The following is an 18,304-nucleotide window of genomic DNA, read 5'->3' as shown; positions in this document are numbered from 1 at the left end:
CCAGCACCGTGGACACTCCCATGGTCCAGGTGGACACCCCCACGGCCCAGGTGGACACCCCCACGGCCCAGGTGGACACTTCCACGGCCCAGGTGGACACTCCCTCTGCCAGCACCGTGGACACTCCCATGGCCCAGGTGGACACTCCCACGGCCCAGGTGGACATGCCCGCGGCCCAGGTGGACACTCCCACGGCCCAGGTGGACATGCCCGCGGCCCAGGTGGACACTCCCATGGCCCAGGTGGACACTCCCATGGCCCAGGTGGACATGCCCGCGGCCCAGGTGGACACTCCCACGGCCCAGGTGGACATGCCCGCGGCCCAGGTGGACACTCCCATGGCCCAGGTGGACACTCCCATGGCCCAGGTGGACATGCCCGCGGCCCAGGTGGACACTCCCACGGCCCAGGTGGACATGCCCGCGGCCCAGGTGGACACTCCCACGGCCCAGGTGGACATGCCCGCGGCCCAGGTGGGCACTCCCACGGCCCAGGTGGACACTCCCGTGGCCCAGGTGGACACTCCCACGGCCCAGGTGGACACTCCCGTGGCCCAGGTGGACACTCCCACGGCCCAGGTGGACATGCCCGCGGCCCAGGTGGACATGCCCGCGGCCCAGGTGGACACTCCCATGGCCCAGGTGGACATGCCCGCGGCCCAGGTGGACACTCCCACGGCCCAGGTGGACATGCCCGCGGCCCAGGTGGACACTCCCACGGCCCAGGTGGACATGCCCGCGGCCCAGGTGGGCACTCCCACGGCCCAGGTGGACACTCCCGTGGCCCAGGTGGACACTCCCACGGCCCAGGTGGACACTCCCGTGGCCCAGGTGGACACTCCCACGGCCCAGGTGGACACTCCCGTGGCCCAGGTGGACACTCCCACGGCCCAGGTGGACATGCCCGCGGCCCAGGTGGACACTCCCGTGGCCCAGGTGGACACTCCCACGGCCCAGGTGGACATGCCCGCGGCCCAGGTGGACACTCCCATGGCCCAGGTGGACACTCCCATGGCCCAGGTGGACATGCCCGCGGCCCAGGTGGACACTCCCACGGCCCAGGTGGACATGCCCGCGGCCCAGGTGGACACTCCCATGGCCCAGGTGGACATGCCCGCGGCCCAGGTGGACACTCCCACGGCCCAGGTGGACATGCCCGCGGCCCAGGTGGGCACTCCCACGGCCCAGGTGGACACTCCCGTGGCCCAGGCTGTTCCCAGCCCAGAGCGGCTCCTGCCCGCGGGGCCCCCGGCGGAGGCTGCCCGGGACACCCCTCACCTGCATATCGATGGCGCCCCCAGGGAAGGGGCAGAAGACGGTCCCGGCGGGGAAGGCCCTTGTCCCGCGGTGGAGCCCCTGTCTGCCTCGGGAAATGCCACCTCCGCCTCCCGGACGCTGGGTGCCGGCCCCCTCGCCTCCCTCTCGCCGCCCGGGGCGGCCGGTGGCGCTGTCCCTGTGGCCGGGGCCTCCGTGGGGCCTGGGGACCCCGTGCCCGACCTGGACAGCACGCCGCCCCCGGCCAGTGGCGAGCAGAGGACGGGGGAGGAGAACGCAGCTCCTGGAGCCGGCCCCCGGGCCCCCGCGGTCCCTGCGAGCCCTGGCAGTGAGCGGGGCCCGGAGCGCAGCGGGGACAGGACGGGGGGGCCTCCCCAGGACCCCGGCAGGGGCGCCTCGGGCGCGGTGGACGCCAGCCCCAGGCAGAGCAGCCCCACCACCGGGTTCCCCGACTTCAGGGAGCACATCACCAAGATCTTTGAGACGTCTGTGCGCGGAGCCCTGGCCGACCGGCCCCAGCGCGCACCTGCACCCGGGGAAAAGGCGGGGGCCCCCAGGAGCGTGGGGGGCAAGGACCTCGACGGGCTACTGAGCCCAGGGAAGCTTCCAGATGGGACTCCAGCCCCACCGGCCAGCCTCCGCGTGGACGCAAAGAAGCAGGAGCAGGCGGTGGCCGTCGAGGCTGAGGCGTCCCACCCGGTTCCCCAGGATCCAGCCCCAGAGCAGCCGCCCCGGCGGGCAGGGCCGGGCTTGGGGCAGGACCCGCCAGGTGCCCGGGCAGGCGAGGTCGTGGCTGGGCGCCCACCGGTGCCGAGGGACAGCGGGCAGCCGGAGGGGGGCAGCGGCCGGCAGGAAGCAGCCTCGGGTCCTTCCTCGCGGGAGGCCCCGGTGGAGAAAGCTGCTGGCGCGCAGGCGGCTGCCCGGAGCCACGGGGAAGGGGCCTCGGATCCAGACGACAGAATTCCTTCTGGAGAGCAGCACCGGCCTCGAGCAGAGGGCGCCTGGGGCCCTGCCCTGCCCGCAGCTCCCGGGGACGTGCCCTCGTCCACCTCTGCCCTGGGGGCCCTCTCTCCCCGTGGCGATGCTCTGACTGGGGCCCAGGCCGCCCCTGAGCCCTGCCTGGCGGGTGAGAGGCGTGGAGGTGCTGCTGGGATCTCGGAAACACAGAAGCCAGCAGCAGCGGGGGACACCCCCCCGGGGCCCGGCCTGGCGGCAGAGGGTGCCGTCGCTCTGAGCACAGCTGAGACCGGGGCCCGTGCACCTGGGGACTTTCCGGGGGCAGGTGCCAGGAGGATGCCCTCTGGAGTAGCGCCCGAGCTGCCCACTCCCCCGGGGGCCAGGAAGGCAGGCGTCGCCTCACCTCCAGAACCTGAAGAAGCCGGGGACCCCCACCTGGCCCCAGAGGCCGCCCGCGAGGAGAGGTAGGTGCAGAGCCAGTCGCCATGGAGTGGGGGTCAGCCTCCCCGGGGTTCCTCCGCTCTCTGTCTGTCGGTCACGTAGACGGGCCGGTGTCAGAAGCTAGTTTTCCATCTCTGATTGCCTACAGTCCTGTGGTCGGCAAACTGCGGCTCGCAAGCCACATGCGGCTCTTTGGCCCCTTGAGTGTGGCTCTTCCACAAAATACCACGGCCTGGGCGAGTCTATTTTGAAGAAGTGGCGTTAGAAGAAGTTTAAGTTTAAAAAATGTGGCTCTCCAAAGAAATGTCAATCATTGTGCTGTTGATATTTGGCTCTGTGGACTCATGAGTTTGCCGACCACTGGCCTAGAGGACCTGCTTGCCGTCGGGGATGGCTGAGCGTGGGGGAAAGCTGAGCACAGGGGGCGGAGGCGTGGGGGCCGTTGGGCACGCCTCACGCCTTTTCCCGTGTCCTTGGCCTCACCCGACTCGCACTGTTTCACAGGCGTGAGCTGCTCGCTGGCTGGGCACCGAGGGGTCCGAGGCTGTGGTCAGCCATTCGTTTCCCTGGAGCCCCGGCGGCTCCGCTTTGGGATCTGAGTCGTTTGTGCCGAGGCCCGGAGGGCCCCCACCTTCTCGGCCCGATGGCGGCCTGAAGCCACTTGGTTTTCTCGGGATTTGGGCACAGTAGCCACTTACAGCTTGAAACGGGACACGGCTTTTCAACAGGGACGGGAAGAGACACGCCTTCTTACCATCTGCCGCTTCCTCAGCCGTGCCCAGCAAGAGCTGCTCTGGCTCTGTGTGTGTGTGTGCACGTGTGTGCATGTATGCACGTGTATGTGTGTGTGTGTGTGCGTGTGCGTGCACACGTGATGCGTGCATGAGCAGGGCGGGGCTGGACTTTAAATTAGTACCTGTGCCGGCCAGCGGACCCTCCCGAACAGCTGCAGGCATTTGGTAGACGAGGCGGCTCGGTTCAGGCGCGGAAGGAATGCGCGTCCCCTGCTCCTCCGCCTGGCGCTCCACCCGACCAGCTGCCTCCGTGGCCCCACGAGGGGCCTGGCCTCCCTCAGGCCGAGGCCGGTGCTTTGGGAGAAGAGGTCTGAGCCGCGCGGCACGCGTGCCTCTGTGCGGGCTCGGCGTGTTGTCCCGCAGCCTCGCTGGCGAGGACTTTGACATCCAGTTAGAGTGTGGGAGAATGCTCACGGGAACCCCTCTGCCCACAATGGTGCGTTAGCTCCTCCCTCCCTGTCCCCGGGGTCACCTCCCTGGAGAACGGGCCCAGCGTACGGAGCTCAACAGACCCTGCCGGGCTCGGGGCTCCACCGCTCTCCGTTCCAGGATAGTAATTTCCTGGTTGACGTGAAGGGAGGTGTGAGGTACAGAGGAGCGTAAAGGAAAGAGGAGGGTTCGCAGCCACACCACCACGGCCACTGGGAGTTATGGATTCCGGGCATCCCCCCATTTTCTGTGTGTAAATGTTCAGTCGATTCCCCGCCATCGGAACTCCTTGAAAACAGATCGTAGCGGCTGAAGTTGGGTGACGTCCAGCCCTCGATGGCGGGAGGTGGCCGGTGGTGCCGTACCGTACGCCCAGCCCCTCAGTGAGTGGCACCAGCTACGGGCCAGCCCTCCATGGGCCTCAAGCCCCGCCTCTCTCAGCCACCGCACGCCTGCACCTGTAGCACCAACGTGGGAAACGCTGCTTTGCCTTGAGGAGGATGCTTGGCGCCTCTGGGGAAGCTGCTCGCCACGGTGGGGGGGGGGGGGGCGGGCGTGCCACAGCCCGGGCAGGTCTCAGGGACAGTCAGGTCGCAGCCTGGGGGAGCGGGGCTGGGGGAGCGGCCTGGGCACGGCACGTGTCACAGGCGAGGTTGCAGGGAGCGGTCTGGGAGAGGTTGGGGGCCACACTTTAGTGGGTGCTGCGAGGAAATTCGTGCCAGGGCTCCGGATTCCCACCCGGCTCTGACCCTCACTGGTGATGCGCACAACCTCCGTCTGCCCATCTGTGGAATGGGCGTTTCTGCACCGGCCTCACCCAGGTGCCGAGAGGCCTGAGATGACGGATTCAATGTCACGCCCTAGGGCTCTGGGGCTCCCGGATGTGAGGTGCCCTATTCCGGCTCCGGCTCTGTGGGTGGGTGAGACTGCCCTCCTGAGGCTGCGGCTCCGCCGGCTCCTCTCTGGTCCAGCACAGAACTCCCCGTCTGCTGACACGGCTGAATGGCGAGGAGAGCGATTCCTTCTCCCTGTGGCCCGCGGGGGTCTGCCTCGAGGTCAGAGGCTTCGAGATGTGTTTTGTTGTCAAACCTCCGGTGCGACTGCTGCTGGGTGCGGTGTGCAGGGCGTTTCGGCAGGACGGCAATGTGTGGAGTTGCCGAGAGGGAGCAGGACAAAGGCCCAGCAGGTCCTCCCTCCTGCGGGGTGACCTGCTCGCACGCCGGGGTTTGGCAGTCCCGGCCCACGCGGGCCAGCCGACACCGCCGAGCGGTTGGACCTGACCCGGTCTCTCGTGTCGGGGTGATGGCAGTGTGAGAACCCAGCCTCACACGCGTGTGGGTGCAGGCAGCACGGGTGTGCTTGCTGGTTAGGTCCCAACATTTGGCGTGACATCGGCCCTGCTGGGGGCCGGGCCACGCGTGTTCCCTGGCTTCGCGCACCGCCAGCCGCCACCCCAGCTGCCAAGGGCACGTGGCGGCTCCGAGAAGCAGGTGGGCAGGCGCTCGGCTGCGGGTTTCTGCCCGCGTGCGGCCCCTCCCTGTGGCCGCAGGGGCCGCTGACAGCCTCGGGGTTCTTGGACTCTCCCCCGAGGGCCTGGCTGGGTCTTGGCGTGGGGTACGTACGTGTCTCCCATGGGGGCGGAAAGTTTAGAGTTTGGCATTTTGCTCACACCCCGCTGATGGTCAGATGTGTACTTCTCGACCCATTGTGGGCCTCGCCAAGCTGGTATGTTTTTTTAAAATATATTTTTATTGATTTCAGAGAGGAAGGGAGAGGGAGAGAGAGAGAAACATCAATGATGAGAGAGAATCATTGATTGGCTGCCTCCTGCACGCCCCCCACTGGAGGTCGAGCCCACAACCCGGGCACGTGTCCTTGACTGGAATCAAACCCGGGACCCCTCAGTCCACAGGCTGACACTCCATCAACTGAGCCAAACCAGGTAGGGCCAAGCTGGTATGTTTTGCTGAATGTTGATGTAAAAGGGGTTTTCCACCCAGCCGTGTGGCTCAATGGTTGAGCATCAACCTATGAACCAGAAGGTCATGGTTCGATTCCCGGTCAGGACACGGGCTTAATCCCCAGTGATTCCTCTTTGAAATCAATAAACACATATTTAATAAGTAACTAAATAAAAGGGGTTTTCTTTCCCACTTGGGAAAACGGTTGGAAAATATCCTCTTCCGTGATCAGTGCCTGTTGAGAGGATGGACGGACTCCCAGGCGCCCGGCGTCTGTGTGGACGCGAGTCGGGCCGGCTCCTGCGGGGCAGTGGGGTGAAAAGTTGACGGAGGGGAGGGAGGGGAGCCGAGAGCAGCTGCTGGCGCCCGGCCAGCCCAGGGAGCCGGAGGAGCCGGGCCTGCTCCTCACCCTCCCTCCCTCCCACGCCTCCTTCCCACTCGGTCTGCCTCTTCCTTCTCTCCTCCTCCTTCTAAAATTACCCTGCGCCCCGCGCCTGGAGCTGAAGGGCAGGCCTGGAGGATGGCGCAGCTGAGAAAATCCGAGCGAAGGAAAGGCAGCCGTGGCGTGGCCGCTCAGCAGACAGCCGGACGGGTGCCGCCCCCGGAGGCCCTCCGGGCTTGATTTTCTATCACGCCGCTTCTGTTCCTTTAACGTCCTTTTGAGAAACATTGGGGAGCCGTTTCTTCCTGAAGCGGGGTTGGGGGGGAGGGGTGTGAGCCAGGACAGGCCTGTTCCTCCCAGAGGCTCCCCACCCTGGGCGAGCCGCAGCCTCAGTCTCCACGCCTGTGCAATGGGAGAATCCGTAGGCTTGGCATGAGAGTGAAATGGGAGTCTCCAAAGCATCCAGTCTGATGCCTGGTGTGTGGTGAGTGCATAATACAAACGGCAGCTGCTATTTAAATATTAAAGGTATTGAATCAGAATCACCCGGCAGTTAAGCCAAAGGAGGAAACACCCAAGGCCCGGGAGGGAGCAGCTCAGAGCCGGTGGGAATCAGGCGCTGGGCGCTGGCCTCTACCCCTTTCTGTCTGTCACCCCACCAAGCGCCCTCGCCGGACCTGAGCCCACCGCGCCACGGGTGGTCGGGATTCGCATGCTCTGTCCAGACGTGCGTGTTGGCGGTCATTTCAGCCCAGAGTGGGTCCGGCCTCCGGACAAGAGAACGTTGCGTCTTGTCCGCCTGGACCGTTAGGCTCGCAGACTTGGCGCTCGGTTCCCCGGCACCCGATATGCCGGCGCCCGGGGGCGTGCCCCGAGACCGCTGAATAATTCACCCGGCGCCTCTCAGGTGCGGGGCGGCTTCCGTCCTAGGAAACAGGACGGGACCAGAGGCAGAGGCTGGTCGGCAAGTTCCTCAGCCACGCACAGCCCCGGCTTCCCTGCCTGTATAACGTGTGTCCGCCGCATGGAGCTATTATGGAGATTACATAAAGGCAACATGCGTGCCCCGCCGGCGTGGCTCAGTGGTTGAGCGTCTACCTCACAGTTAGATTCCAGGTCAAAAGCCCATGCCCGGGTTGCAGGCTCGATCCCCCATAGGGGGGCGTGCAGGAGGCGGCCGATCCATGATTCTCTCTCATCATGGATGCTTCTATCCCTCTCTCCCTCTCCCTTCCTCTCTGAAATCAATAAAACTATATATTTAAAAAATAACAAAATAATATGCATAGAAGCTTTGCTTCTGCCTACCTGGCACGTGGTGAGCACTTACATATCAGGGGTAATTATTTTTATTATCACAATCATCGTCATCATCATCGGAACGATACTCACGCTGTTGTCATTAAGGCAGGCTACTGGCACACACTTGGGCTTTGACCATGAACTTGCTGAAGTTCATTGGCATCTGCCCTGGGCTCCTTGGAATGAACCCCTCCCCTCCAAGCTCCCGCCCATCCCCTGGGTGAGCGGCCTCCTCGGGGTGGCCTCCGGGTGGCAACATTGTATCCTCAGCAAGGCGGAGCCATGGCACACGTGGGGGAGGCGTCCCCCTCCTTGGCAAAGCCAGGGCTTTGGGGTTAACCTCTCGCCAAGAGTGGCGCTGAAGAGACTGAAACCTGCCATTTGTGGGAGGGCGGGAGCGCCCGTGCGGGTGAGGGAGCCGGGCCGCGCCAGCGGGACACGAGCTCGGAGCGCCCTTTATGGGACAAATCGCCCCGACGATCTTGGCACTGGACGTTTGGAGCTGTGAGGCCGGCCTGGAAGCTGGACCCTGGAGGGAGGGGCCGCGGTGCAAGTTGTCTGGCCCAGGCCGACGTCCGGAGTCCTCAGCCGGCAGCTGGAGGAGGAGGCCGCCTGGCGAGTGGCCGGGCAGCTGGCCTCGGAAGGTGCCTGGCCGGCGTCGGCAGAGAGAGAGAGAAGCATTTGGGGAGAGGACAGCGCCAGGCTGGGCTTTCGGGGTCCCCCCTGCAGGACGTCGGGCAGCTGCTCCTCGGGCCGAGGAGGCCTGGTGCTCCCCCGGAGGAGGGGCCCCGCCTGCTCTCCGGCTCCTGAAATATCAGAGCCAGGACGTGGGACAGCAGCATCCTTATCTTACAGCCCGGAAACCTGACACCCAGAGAGGCTGAGCCACTCCTGAAGGCCACACAGCGCCGGGCCACTGGCCTGAGCCACACGGAAGGCATTGCTCCTTCCCGGCGGCCAGTGTCCCTCCCGGCAAGCCCCCCGGCTCCGTGGTGAGTGACCAGCCTCGCCCTGGCTGTGCCCAGCGGGCGCCCAGGGAGGCCTGTGGAATCGGAGGCTGAGAGCAGGGTGGGCACGTCCGGCCTGCAGGCCCACGAACTCATGGGACTGGCCCTGCCCAGGCGTTAGGGGTGAGTTTGTGCAACGCCTGACCGAGTAGAGAGCTCGCTTTGAAGCTGATCACTGTGTGAGTGATGTTATACATGGCCCAGTGGCCCTGGCAGAGGAGAGGCCCCCCTCCCCGCTGTAGATCGTTTTTGGGGTGCCAGTAGTGGCTTAAAGCGACCTTGTCCTTGGGGCGTGGCGCCGAAGGCTGCCTGTGCAGCTTGGTTCTGCAAAGCGAGTTCAGCCGCGGCCTCCGGGCGTGCAGGCCGCGTGCTGGTGGCCGAGGGCGTGTGCAATAGGGCCGCAGGAAGCACCGTGTGAGAAGCCAGTGGGACACGCGGATTCTTGAACTCCCCGCGATTCGGGGGGCGGGGAGTTTGGGTGCTGTTGGGGGCAGGCAGTTTCCAATGGGCGTGAGCAGGAGAAAGTTTGCTCAAACTTGAGGCCCGTGGTCTCGCGGAGATTACCCGCCGTGGGGCCGTGACCCCTGGGAGGGAGGACGCTCTTACCGGTCACCGGGTGCAGTTTGGTTTTCTGCAGGAGCCGGGAGGTTTATGCTGGAAACCGCCGCTCCCGGCGGGGTGGATGCGCACGCTCCCACTTGGCTCCTGTTCTGTCTTCAGTGGAGACTCGTTTCCTGTGGAAATGGCCCGCGTCACGTGGGGGTGACTTTTCGCTTCAGAAACTCCCCTTGAATTTTTAAAAAATATATTTTTATTGATTTCAGAGAGGAAGGGAGATGAAGAGAAAGAATAATGAGAATCATTGATTGGCCGCCTCCTGCACGTCCCCTACTGGGGATCGAGCCCACAACCTGGGCCTGCGCCCTGACCGGGAATCAAACCCTGGACCCTTCAGTCCCCAGGCGGATGCTCTATCCACTGAGCCACACCAGCTAGGGCTCCCCTAGCATTTTGCATTTGGGGCTCATAACTGGCCCGAGTCAGAGGGCTGTCACACCTCCTGCTCCCTTATGGCCCCCTCCCTGCCCCCTCCCTGCCCTCTCCCGCCCTCTCCCTGCCCCTTCCTGCCCCCTCCTGGGCCCCTCCCAGCCCCCTCCCCACTCCTTCTCCGCTCCCTCCTGGCCTCCTCTCCACTCCCTCCTGGCCTCCTCCCGGCCCCCTCCCCGCTCCCTCCCGGGACTCTCTGGGTCCGATGAAGGGCATTTCAGTGGCCTCCTCCAAATTCCTTTCCCTCTGATGTGAAATGTGGGGGAAGGTGTGAGCCAGCGTCAGAGGCAGGAAGCTCGGGGCGGCGGAGATGCTGCCCGGACTCCCACGCGTGGCCTCTGGCTGACCCCCCTCCTGGCCCCTCCTGACGGTGTTGGCCCCTCAGGGACCACGTTCTTGTTGAGGAGACTGAACAGGCTCAGGCAGATCCGTGGCTGTGGAGCCCTCTCACCCCAGCTGCCCAGGAGCCCCCCCCCCGCCGCCCCCCAGTCCTTTCCGCAAACTGACCACAATGTTAGCACAGAGGGGAATGTGCTAGTGTGCCAGGCAGGAACTCGTCGTTTGCTGAAGAGTTCAGGTGGGTTGGGCTGGATGCATCCGAGTTCAACTCTGTCACTTAGGTCCTCGGTCAAGCTGCTTCACTGCTCGAGGCCTCAGTTTCCTCATCTGTAAAATGGGTGTAAAATTAGTGCCTCCCTGGTGAGGATTCAGTGTGCTCGTGTGTGGGACGTGCCTGCCTAGGGTTGGGCAAGTGCTGAGAGCCCGGCTGCTGCCGTGCAAGGGCCGGGTCCGCGCCTGGTCCTGTTCCTCAGCACAGAGGGCTGCACACGGTCGGGCCCCAACAAAGGCCTGCAGCATGATCGCGTCCCGTCCTGTGGGAGAGGGCGTGTCTGTCTGGTCCTTCACTCCGAAGAGCAATAGAAGTTGATTGTCCGGGTTCGCTCCACAGCACAAGGTCATGGTGGTTCCGAATTGTTGGTTCCTTCTCCCCTCACAGGGGCGCGCGCAGGCCTGGAAAGACTCTTTGATTTGCTTCTTGCACCCCTGAGACCCGAGGTTCTCCAACTGCGCTGCACAGTAGGCCCCCCAGATAGTCAGAGACTTCCTTCGCGGGGGGCCAGGCCCAGCTTGAGACAGCCCCGCCGCGCACACGCACACACACGCACACACGCCTGAGCCCCGCGGGCCTGCGTGGGAGTGGGCCTGGTGCACGCAGGGAAAGCCCAAAGCCCTGTCTAGGAATTCGGGGTGAGGCCGAGCAGTGGTGTGGACAGCTGCCCCCACACGTTTCCTGGGGGTATTTCGGGTTCGGGCTGACATCTCATTGTGTCCTGGGCGGGGGTGACGGCTGTTTTTGGAAGCCTGACGCCCGCCCACACACTCCTCTCTGCCCTTCCAGCTAAGTAGTAGCTCAGGAATGCACCCGAAGCGTGGGCAGCCCTTCGTGGAACGTGACGCCGGAGCCCAAGCAGGGATTCTTCTAGAAAAGCACCAACTTCCTCGGACCTCACCGTGACGTGTGTCTCGTGTTGTTAGCACGAGGGCTGGGCTCCCAGGCTGGGGCGGGCGCCGCGCGGCCTCTTCCCGGCTGATGTGCTCGGAGGACACCACCGTAGCCCGAAGGTCACGGGGACTGGCCAGGCGTGTGGCGTGCAGCCTTACGGCCCGCGTGTGAACCTGGATCCACGCGGTGTGACCCTGAGGGACAGCGTCACCTCCAAGTCCGTGTCCTCTGTCAGCCGGGACATGGCCGTGCCCGCACAGGGCTCAGATGGCGATCAGATGCGAGACGGCGGGAGCCACGGGCAGAGGGCAGCTGGGCCGCGAGCGCTCCCTCTCAGAGCGGCCATTGGAGAAGTCACTCAGCCCGGCCAGCGCGGCCCAGTGGTTGCATGCAGACCTATGAACCAGGAGGTCACAGTTCAATTCCCGCAGGCTGCGGGCTCAATCCCCAGTCGGGGGCGTGCAGGAGGCAGCCGACCCATGATTCTCTCTCATCATGGATGTTTCTGTCTCTCTCCCTCTCTTTCCTCTTTGAAATCAATAGTTGTTTTTTTTAAGTTTTTTGCCTGGCCAGTGTTGCTCAGTGGCTGAGCATCGGCCTGTGAAACTGGGTGCCCTGTGGTTCTCCAAGGACAACATGCCATCACCCGGGTCCCCGAGTCCCTGGGCTCCCACCGGGGTGCCCAGCACCACGTCGGACCCGCACCCCTGCCAGAAGCGAGTGTGTTCTTTGTCTCTGCGAGTCGACGGCGGCCCCGGCATCACACCCCCCTATCAGCTCACACAGCCTCACAGGGCTCCAGCCTGGCCCACTGCCCAGACTTCTCCATGGATCTCCGTGGGGCCTGGGCCGTCGGGGGAGGGGCCCTGGGCCAGGGGCAGAGAAGGTCAAACAGGCAGAATGGCTACAACTGGGTACAAAGGGGCTCCTTTCAGCCTCCAGAGATAACTTCTAACACACTCCGTCCCCGCCCCGCCCCTCCGGAGGTTTTGCCGCCAATGCCGCCTGCCTTTGTGTCTGCTGGCTCCCTCCCCCGCTCCCCCCTTCCCCCTCTGCCGGAGTCGGTCTTTCCAGGCGGGGTCCTGCCTTAGACATTTTCTTTTTTTCTTTTCTAATATATTTTATTGATCTCAGAGAGGAAGGGAGAGGGAGAGAGAGAGAGAAACATCAATGACGAGAGAGAACCATGGATCAGCTGCCTCCTGCACATCCCCTCCTGGGGATGGAGCCCGCAACCCTGGCCTGGGCCCTGACCGGGAATCGAACTCTGACCTCCTGGTTCATAGGGTGATGCTCAGCCATGGAGCCACACCGGCTGGGCCTGCCTTATACTTGTTCATACCCCCGTGGGCACCTGGAATAGTGGTTGTGGGTGCTGGGTCCACCTTTAAGGCGACCTCGGAAACCCTAGACCGGAGGAGGTGGTTTAATGGCTGCTGCCCCAGGGCGTTGCTGAAAACACGCCCATAGACTGCTTTTCTGGAGGGACTGTGGCCTTGTACTTCGACCCAAGAGGCCCTTAAGACGGAGATTCAGCCATGGATGCAGAGGCCAAGGTACAGCCTTCCTGCCTGCGATCCGGTCTGTTTTCTGTGGCCTCTGGGGTCCCCGGGGGGAGTGCACACACGGACGTGTCCTTCCCTCTGCACAGGGTGTGTGGTTCCCTGGAGGAGGGCAGGGCGTGCAGGAGAGCGGCCGGCCTGCGGCCTGGGCCCCGTGCTGCCTGCGGCCGGGACCAGGGCTGTGGGCTGCCTGAGCGTTTCCCGTGTGGATGCCTCTCTGCCGTGTAGTGAGATTTGGGAGCTCTTCGCTTCATCTTTTTATTTATTTTTTAGATAATTGCTTCTCCATTTCCTTTGCAAGGCCTTGCCTTCATAGAGATCCAGGAATTCTATTTCATCCTACTTAAAAATATATATATTTCCTTATTGATTTTGGAGAGCAAGGAAGAGGGAGAGAAAGAGAGAAACAATGAGAGAGAATCATGGATCTGCTGCCTCCTGCATGCCCCCGACTGGGGACCAAGCCCGCAACTCGGGCCTGTGCCCTGACCGGGAATCAAACCAGCGAACTCCTGGTTCATAGGTCGACGCTCAACCACGGAGCCACACCAGCCGGGCCACACCAATAGGTTTCAAAGCAGAGTGGTGCCTTCCCGTGTCAGGGGGGCATGTACCCCGCCCCTGGGCAGGGGCTGTTTCACAGGAAGGAATAGGGCCTCAAACTCCTCTCCGCTCTTTGCCCCATTAGAGCGCCTGAGCCTGCAAAGGCGAGAGGGGGTGCGTTTTATCACAGCGGCTGCTGGAGGCATTCAAACACATCAGCCTGTTGGAGCCTCAGTTACCACATTTGTGAAACGGGTACATGAAGACTATGTAAACAAGGGATCGAGCTAAACGGCCACCAGACACGTGACTCTTAGAAGCATGTTTTTAAAAATAACGGGACTTTAGTGGCAGGCAGCAAAAGCCTGCTTCTTTCTTCTGCTGGGAATTCTGCTGGGGCCACTTAGCTGCGGGCACCTGTGTCTTTAAGAGGAGGCAGGGAAGCGCTGAGTCACCCGAGTCCCTCGCCCTTTGGTCCCCAAGTGTATGAAACAGCGAAGCTCTCCTGACCCTGAACTTAAAGGAGGAAGCGGGGCCCCCACCTCGAGCCTCTCCAGGGCCTGGCTGAGGTGATGAGCTGCGGTGGTGCGGGCAGGTAAGCGTCCCTCGGGGTGCAGGTGTGGGTGCAGGAGTTCCATGCCCGGTCGGGCTTGGTCCCAGTGTGGGGCGTGCAGGAGGCAGCGGTCAAAGATTCTCTCATCATCGATGTTTCTCTCTCTCCCTTCCTCTCTGAAGTCACATATTTAAAAACTAAAAAACAAAACAAAACCCACAGCTCGGACAGAAACAAACAAGCTGCTGGAAGGAGGCGGGAGTGGTCCGCCTGCGCTCCGCCCCCTTCAGCGGCCCAGGAGCGGGGCGCCCACCGGCTCGGACCCAGAGCCGCGCGCTCCCTCCCTGGACCTGGGGCTCAGCAGCCTCACACGTGACGAGCCAGGCGTCCTTCCGTCCCCACCTTTCTACTGGCAGCCCCGCCCCGCCCCGCCCCGCCCTCCGGCCCCGCAGAGCTGGGGCTCGGCCTGGGCTCCGCCCGCCCCGCGATTCACACCCGGGCCCCCCGCGTGGCCAAGCGTCGCGGGAAGCGCCCGCCGAGGAACAAGGAGGAGCTGGAACAAGTGGCCATGACTCAGGCCCCCGGACGGAGGCCGCCGCGCCCCCGGGGCAGAGCGGCCCCCCTGCCTGCGCCCCGCTCCCCGCTCCCGCCGCGCGGGCCTGGGTGCGCCTGGGTGCGCCGCCTGCCCGGAGCGCGCATTCCTGCGCCGGGCGGAGAGCTGCGGGCGCCGAGCAGCTGGCCGCGGGCGGGCGGCGGGAGCCGGCGGGGGAGGAGCCTGGCCGGCGCTCCCACTCGCTGGCCTTTGTGCAACTCGGCCCGCGCCCGTCGGGGCGCCTCGCTCCCCGCCCGCCCGCGCCGTCGCCCCAGAAAGTTCGGCCGCCGTGGGGACTGCGTGCGCAGCCGTCCGGCTGAGAAGCCGCGGTCTCCCCGCCCGCGGGCCGCTGCGTCCCAGGGGAAGGCGGCCCGCGCCGGCCAAGCCGGGTCGCCCCGGGCCGGTGAGTGCGCAGCTCCAGAGGGAGGCGGGCGCCGGGGTCAGGGGGCGCGCACCTGGGGTCAGGGGGCAGCGGAGCCCCCAGCACCTTCGCTGTCTTTCCCCCACAGGGGCTGGTTAGTGGGGGGAGGTGGCTGGACGTGTATTTTGGGGTCCCCTGGTGGCGGGCAGGGGGAGTGTGTCTGTCGGGGAGCCTGGGGCCCCATCTGCCCGCAGCTCCTGCTGGCGGAGTCTGCGGGTCGGGATCCCGCCCTTGGTCCCGCGCACCGGCGGCTGTGGTTCCGGCCCGCGGTTGGGGTGCGGGCGGTGGCCGGGGGTCCCCACCCGTGACGGGGTACGTGCCCGTGGACTGGCTCCGCGCCATCCCGCCGGGCTCTTCCGTGAGGTCCCCCCGGGGCGGGGCCGCGGCCGCCCGTGGATCGGCCCCGAAGCTGCGCTGCGCTTCCTGCGAGTTTGGGATTTTAAATTCCCCAGGAGTTACGTCACCGGCCGGCGCTCAGGCCTGGGGCGCGGCACGTGACCTGCGAACCCCCCCCCCCCCCCCCCCGCGTCCTTGGCTCCCCGCTTCCTCTGTGCGTCCTGGAAGCGCGAGGCGTCCCTGGTCCCGGCCCGGCGCACCCTGGGGCGCCCCCACGGTGCTGCGCGCCCTCCGCGCTGTCCGGCCGGAAGCTGCAGCGGGTTAAACCCGCCTGGAACGGCAATGTGTCTCCAGGCCCCGGGGGAGGCGTTCCCGCTGCTGGGGAGAAGCTGGGGGCGGGGGTGGGGGGCAGCCGGGGCCTGCGTGGTGTGCGCCCCCTTCACCCGCGGCACGTGCACCCGGGCCTGTCCACGCCCCGGCCCGGCCCTGGAAGGAGGTCCCGCTGTCCGGCCGCCCCGCGGGAGGGGGGCCTGCGGCAGGTGAACTGTCCCGGCTGCTCCGGGTCCCTCTGCGCCCCGGGAAGGAGCTTTCCGCACCGAGAACGACGCGGGGTGTCTGCGGGGCCGCAGGCTGGCTCCTTGGCGTTTCGTCCGGTCCGGTTCTGTGCTTCAGGGGGCCCGGTCCGGTTCTGTGCTTCAGGGGGGCCCGGTCCGGTTCTGTGCTTCAGGGGGCCCGGTCCGGTTCTGTGCTTCAGGGGGGCCCGGTCCGGTTCTGTGCTTCAGGGGCCCGGTCCGGTTCTGTGCTTCAGGGAGCCCGGTCCGGTTCTGAGCTTCAGGGGGCCCGGTCCGGTTCTGTGCTTCAGGGGGCCCGGTCCGGTTCTGAGCTTCAGGGGGCCCGGTCCGGTTCTGTGCTTCAGGGGGCCCGGTCCGGTTCTGAGCTTCAGGGGGCCCGGTCCGGTTCTGTGCTTCAGGGGGGCCCGGTCCGGTTCTGTGCTTCAGGGGCCGAGTGGACCGCTGGTGGACTTGGGCGGAGCTTGTGGGGCCGCGGGAGGGAGTCCCTCCCTGGCTCCTCCCGAGCAGGCCCGGCTGGCAGCGGGGAAGGCGCGGAGTCCCGCGGGGCCGCTCCAGGCTCTGCGGGGCGTGGCGGCCTCGGAGCCCGAACTAGGTCGGGGCCTCCTGTGCGGGCTCCGCCGCCTCGGCTCCCACGCCTGGCTCCGTCCGTGTGGCTGGTCACTCAGCAGTCACCTCCGAGCAGGTAGGCCCGGCACCGGGGGTCCCACACCCCGGCTTCCCTCTCCACGGCCAGGCCCGCCTCTGGGCACTAGCCTCTGCCCCCCCCCCCCAGCCCTTTGCCTCCAGGCGTGGGCGGCGAGGACCGGAAGGGTCAGGGCTTCATTTCACGGTGTGACCGGGGAGCCTCAGAGCGGCCGGGGTCTTGGCCAGGGTCACGCGTGAAGGGGGCTCCAGCCCAGCCCCGCACCTGGCCTGGGGGCTCCAGCCCAGCCCCGCACCTGGCCTGGGGGCTCCAGCTCCGTCCTGAGACCAGTGGCCTGGCGGGCTCACCAGCCTTGTGTGGTTATTTATGTTTGTCGTTTCTATGGAGACAGACGCTGGAGGCCTCGTCTGAGTTGTAATCCCGTCCTCCGTGAACTCGGGAGGGGCGGCTGGAGTAAGACAGCTCCTGCTTCCGAGGAGCTGTGCGTGTGTGCACGTGTGTGTGTGCGTGCGAGCATGCATACGCTTCTGGGAGTGTACATGTGTGCATGTGTGTGCACATGTGTGTGGTTGCATGTGAGTTGAGGCTGTGTGTACATGTGAGTGTGTATGTGAGAGTGTATGTGTATGAGTGTGTATGTATGTGTGAGAGGTGTATGTATGTGTGTGAGAGCTTGTGTGAGTGTGTGTGTGAGAATGTGTGTGAGAGAATGTGTGTGTGAGAATGTGTGTGTGTGAGAATGTGTGTGTGTTTTGAGACTGTGTGTGAGAGAATGTGTGTGTGTGTGTGAGAATGTGTGTGTGTGAGAATGTGTTGTGAGAATGTGTGTGTGTGAGGGAATGTGTGTGAATGACATGTTCGTTCATATCCCTGTGCCGAAAGCGAAGGGCCGTGGGCAGCGGGTTTGGGCTGGCGGACCCGGCACCTGTGGCACAGACGACTGGGGGGAGCTCAGCAAGCTGGTGTTGGGGGCGTCCGTGCGTCCTGGTGAGGAGGAGTCCTGGTGAGGAGGAGTCCTGGTGAGGAGCGAGCCGAGGAGGCGAGGGCCGGGCCTGTTCTCCGTGTCATCTGTGCCCCAGGCGGTGGCTGGTCTGTCTGCCTCTCCCCATCGAGGTCACCTCCTTTGTTTACAACCTCATTTCCCAGCAACTCCCTGCGAGGGCGGAGCAGCCGGGATTGTGGACCCACGTGGGAGCCCGGGCCTGGGAAAGAGCCGGACCGGTTTGTAGGGAAACCAGGGGAGAGGGGCCCAGGACGCGGGCCTTACTGTCGGGGCGCTCCCTGCAGACTCTCCGCACCCCGTGCCCTCCCGCCCTCGGCCCCTCCCCTGTGCGTCCAGCCTGTCCTCCAGCAAACTGCCCCTCTGCTCTCAGCACTGACTTCCCCGGGGAGGGGGAGGGGGAGGCTCCGAACTTAGAGAAACGTCCTGTCTCAGAGCCCCGCCCCCTTGTCACCTGGGCGCCTGGAGCAAGTCAGTCACCACCTCTGAGTCAGGCTGCGGCTCTCACGTGGGGACACTTATCCCGCACCCCCCCCACCCCCCCGGCCTCGCGCTTGGGGGGGGGTTGTGATCATGGGATGTAACACAGGGCAACCTGCAGTTCCCCGCAGCCTCCCGGGCTTTGCTGCTCCGGGTCCTTCTCCTGCTGCCTCTTCCTGCCCCCCCACCTCCTGCCCCCCTCCACCACCTCCTGCCCCCCCCCACCTCCTGCCCCCCTCCACCTCCTGCCCCCTCCACCACCTCCTGCCCCCCTCCACCACCTCCTGCCCCCCTCCACCACCTCCTGCCCCCCTTCACCACCTCCTGTCCCCCTTCACCACCTCCTGCCCCCCCACCTCCTGCCCTCAGGGCTGTGGGGACAGTGCTGCTGGGGGAAGGCCCAGGAGGAGGAGGAGGAGGAGGTCCCGTGTTTCTTTGCCAAGTTTCTTAATTCCCGAGTCTGTCTCCTGTTCCATGAAGTAGTTTGCCGTCTGCACGGGGCAC

The 18,304-nt window shown here is 65.1% G+C and overlaps 1 protein-coding gene across 1 annotated transcript in view; it reads left to right on the top strand.

The window, feature by feature from the left end:
• Positions 1-834: 834 nt before the first annotated feature.
• Positions 835-18,304, top strand: part of TACC2 (transforming acidic coiled-coil containing protein 2) — an 82,704-nt gene continuing 65,234 nt past the window's right edge. Inside the window, exon 1 of the mRNA XM_079793816.1 lies at positions 835-2,695. Within this exon, the coding sequence (XP_079649942.1) occupies positions 900-2,695 (1,796 nt within the window). The 5' untranslated portion in view covers positions 835-899. The remainder of the gene's footprint in view (positions 2,696-18,304) is intronic.

Source organism: Cnephaeus nilssonii (genome assembly GCF_951640355.1).
Source record: "Cnephaeus nilssonii genome assembly, chromosome: 16".
NCBI lineage: Eukaryota > Metazoa > Chordata > Mammalia > Chiroptera > Vespertilionidae > Cnephaeus > Cnephaeus nilssonii.
This window is presented reverse-complemented; position numbering and strand designations above follow the sequence as displayed.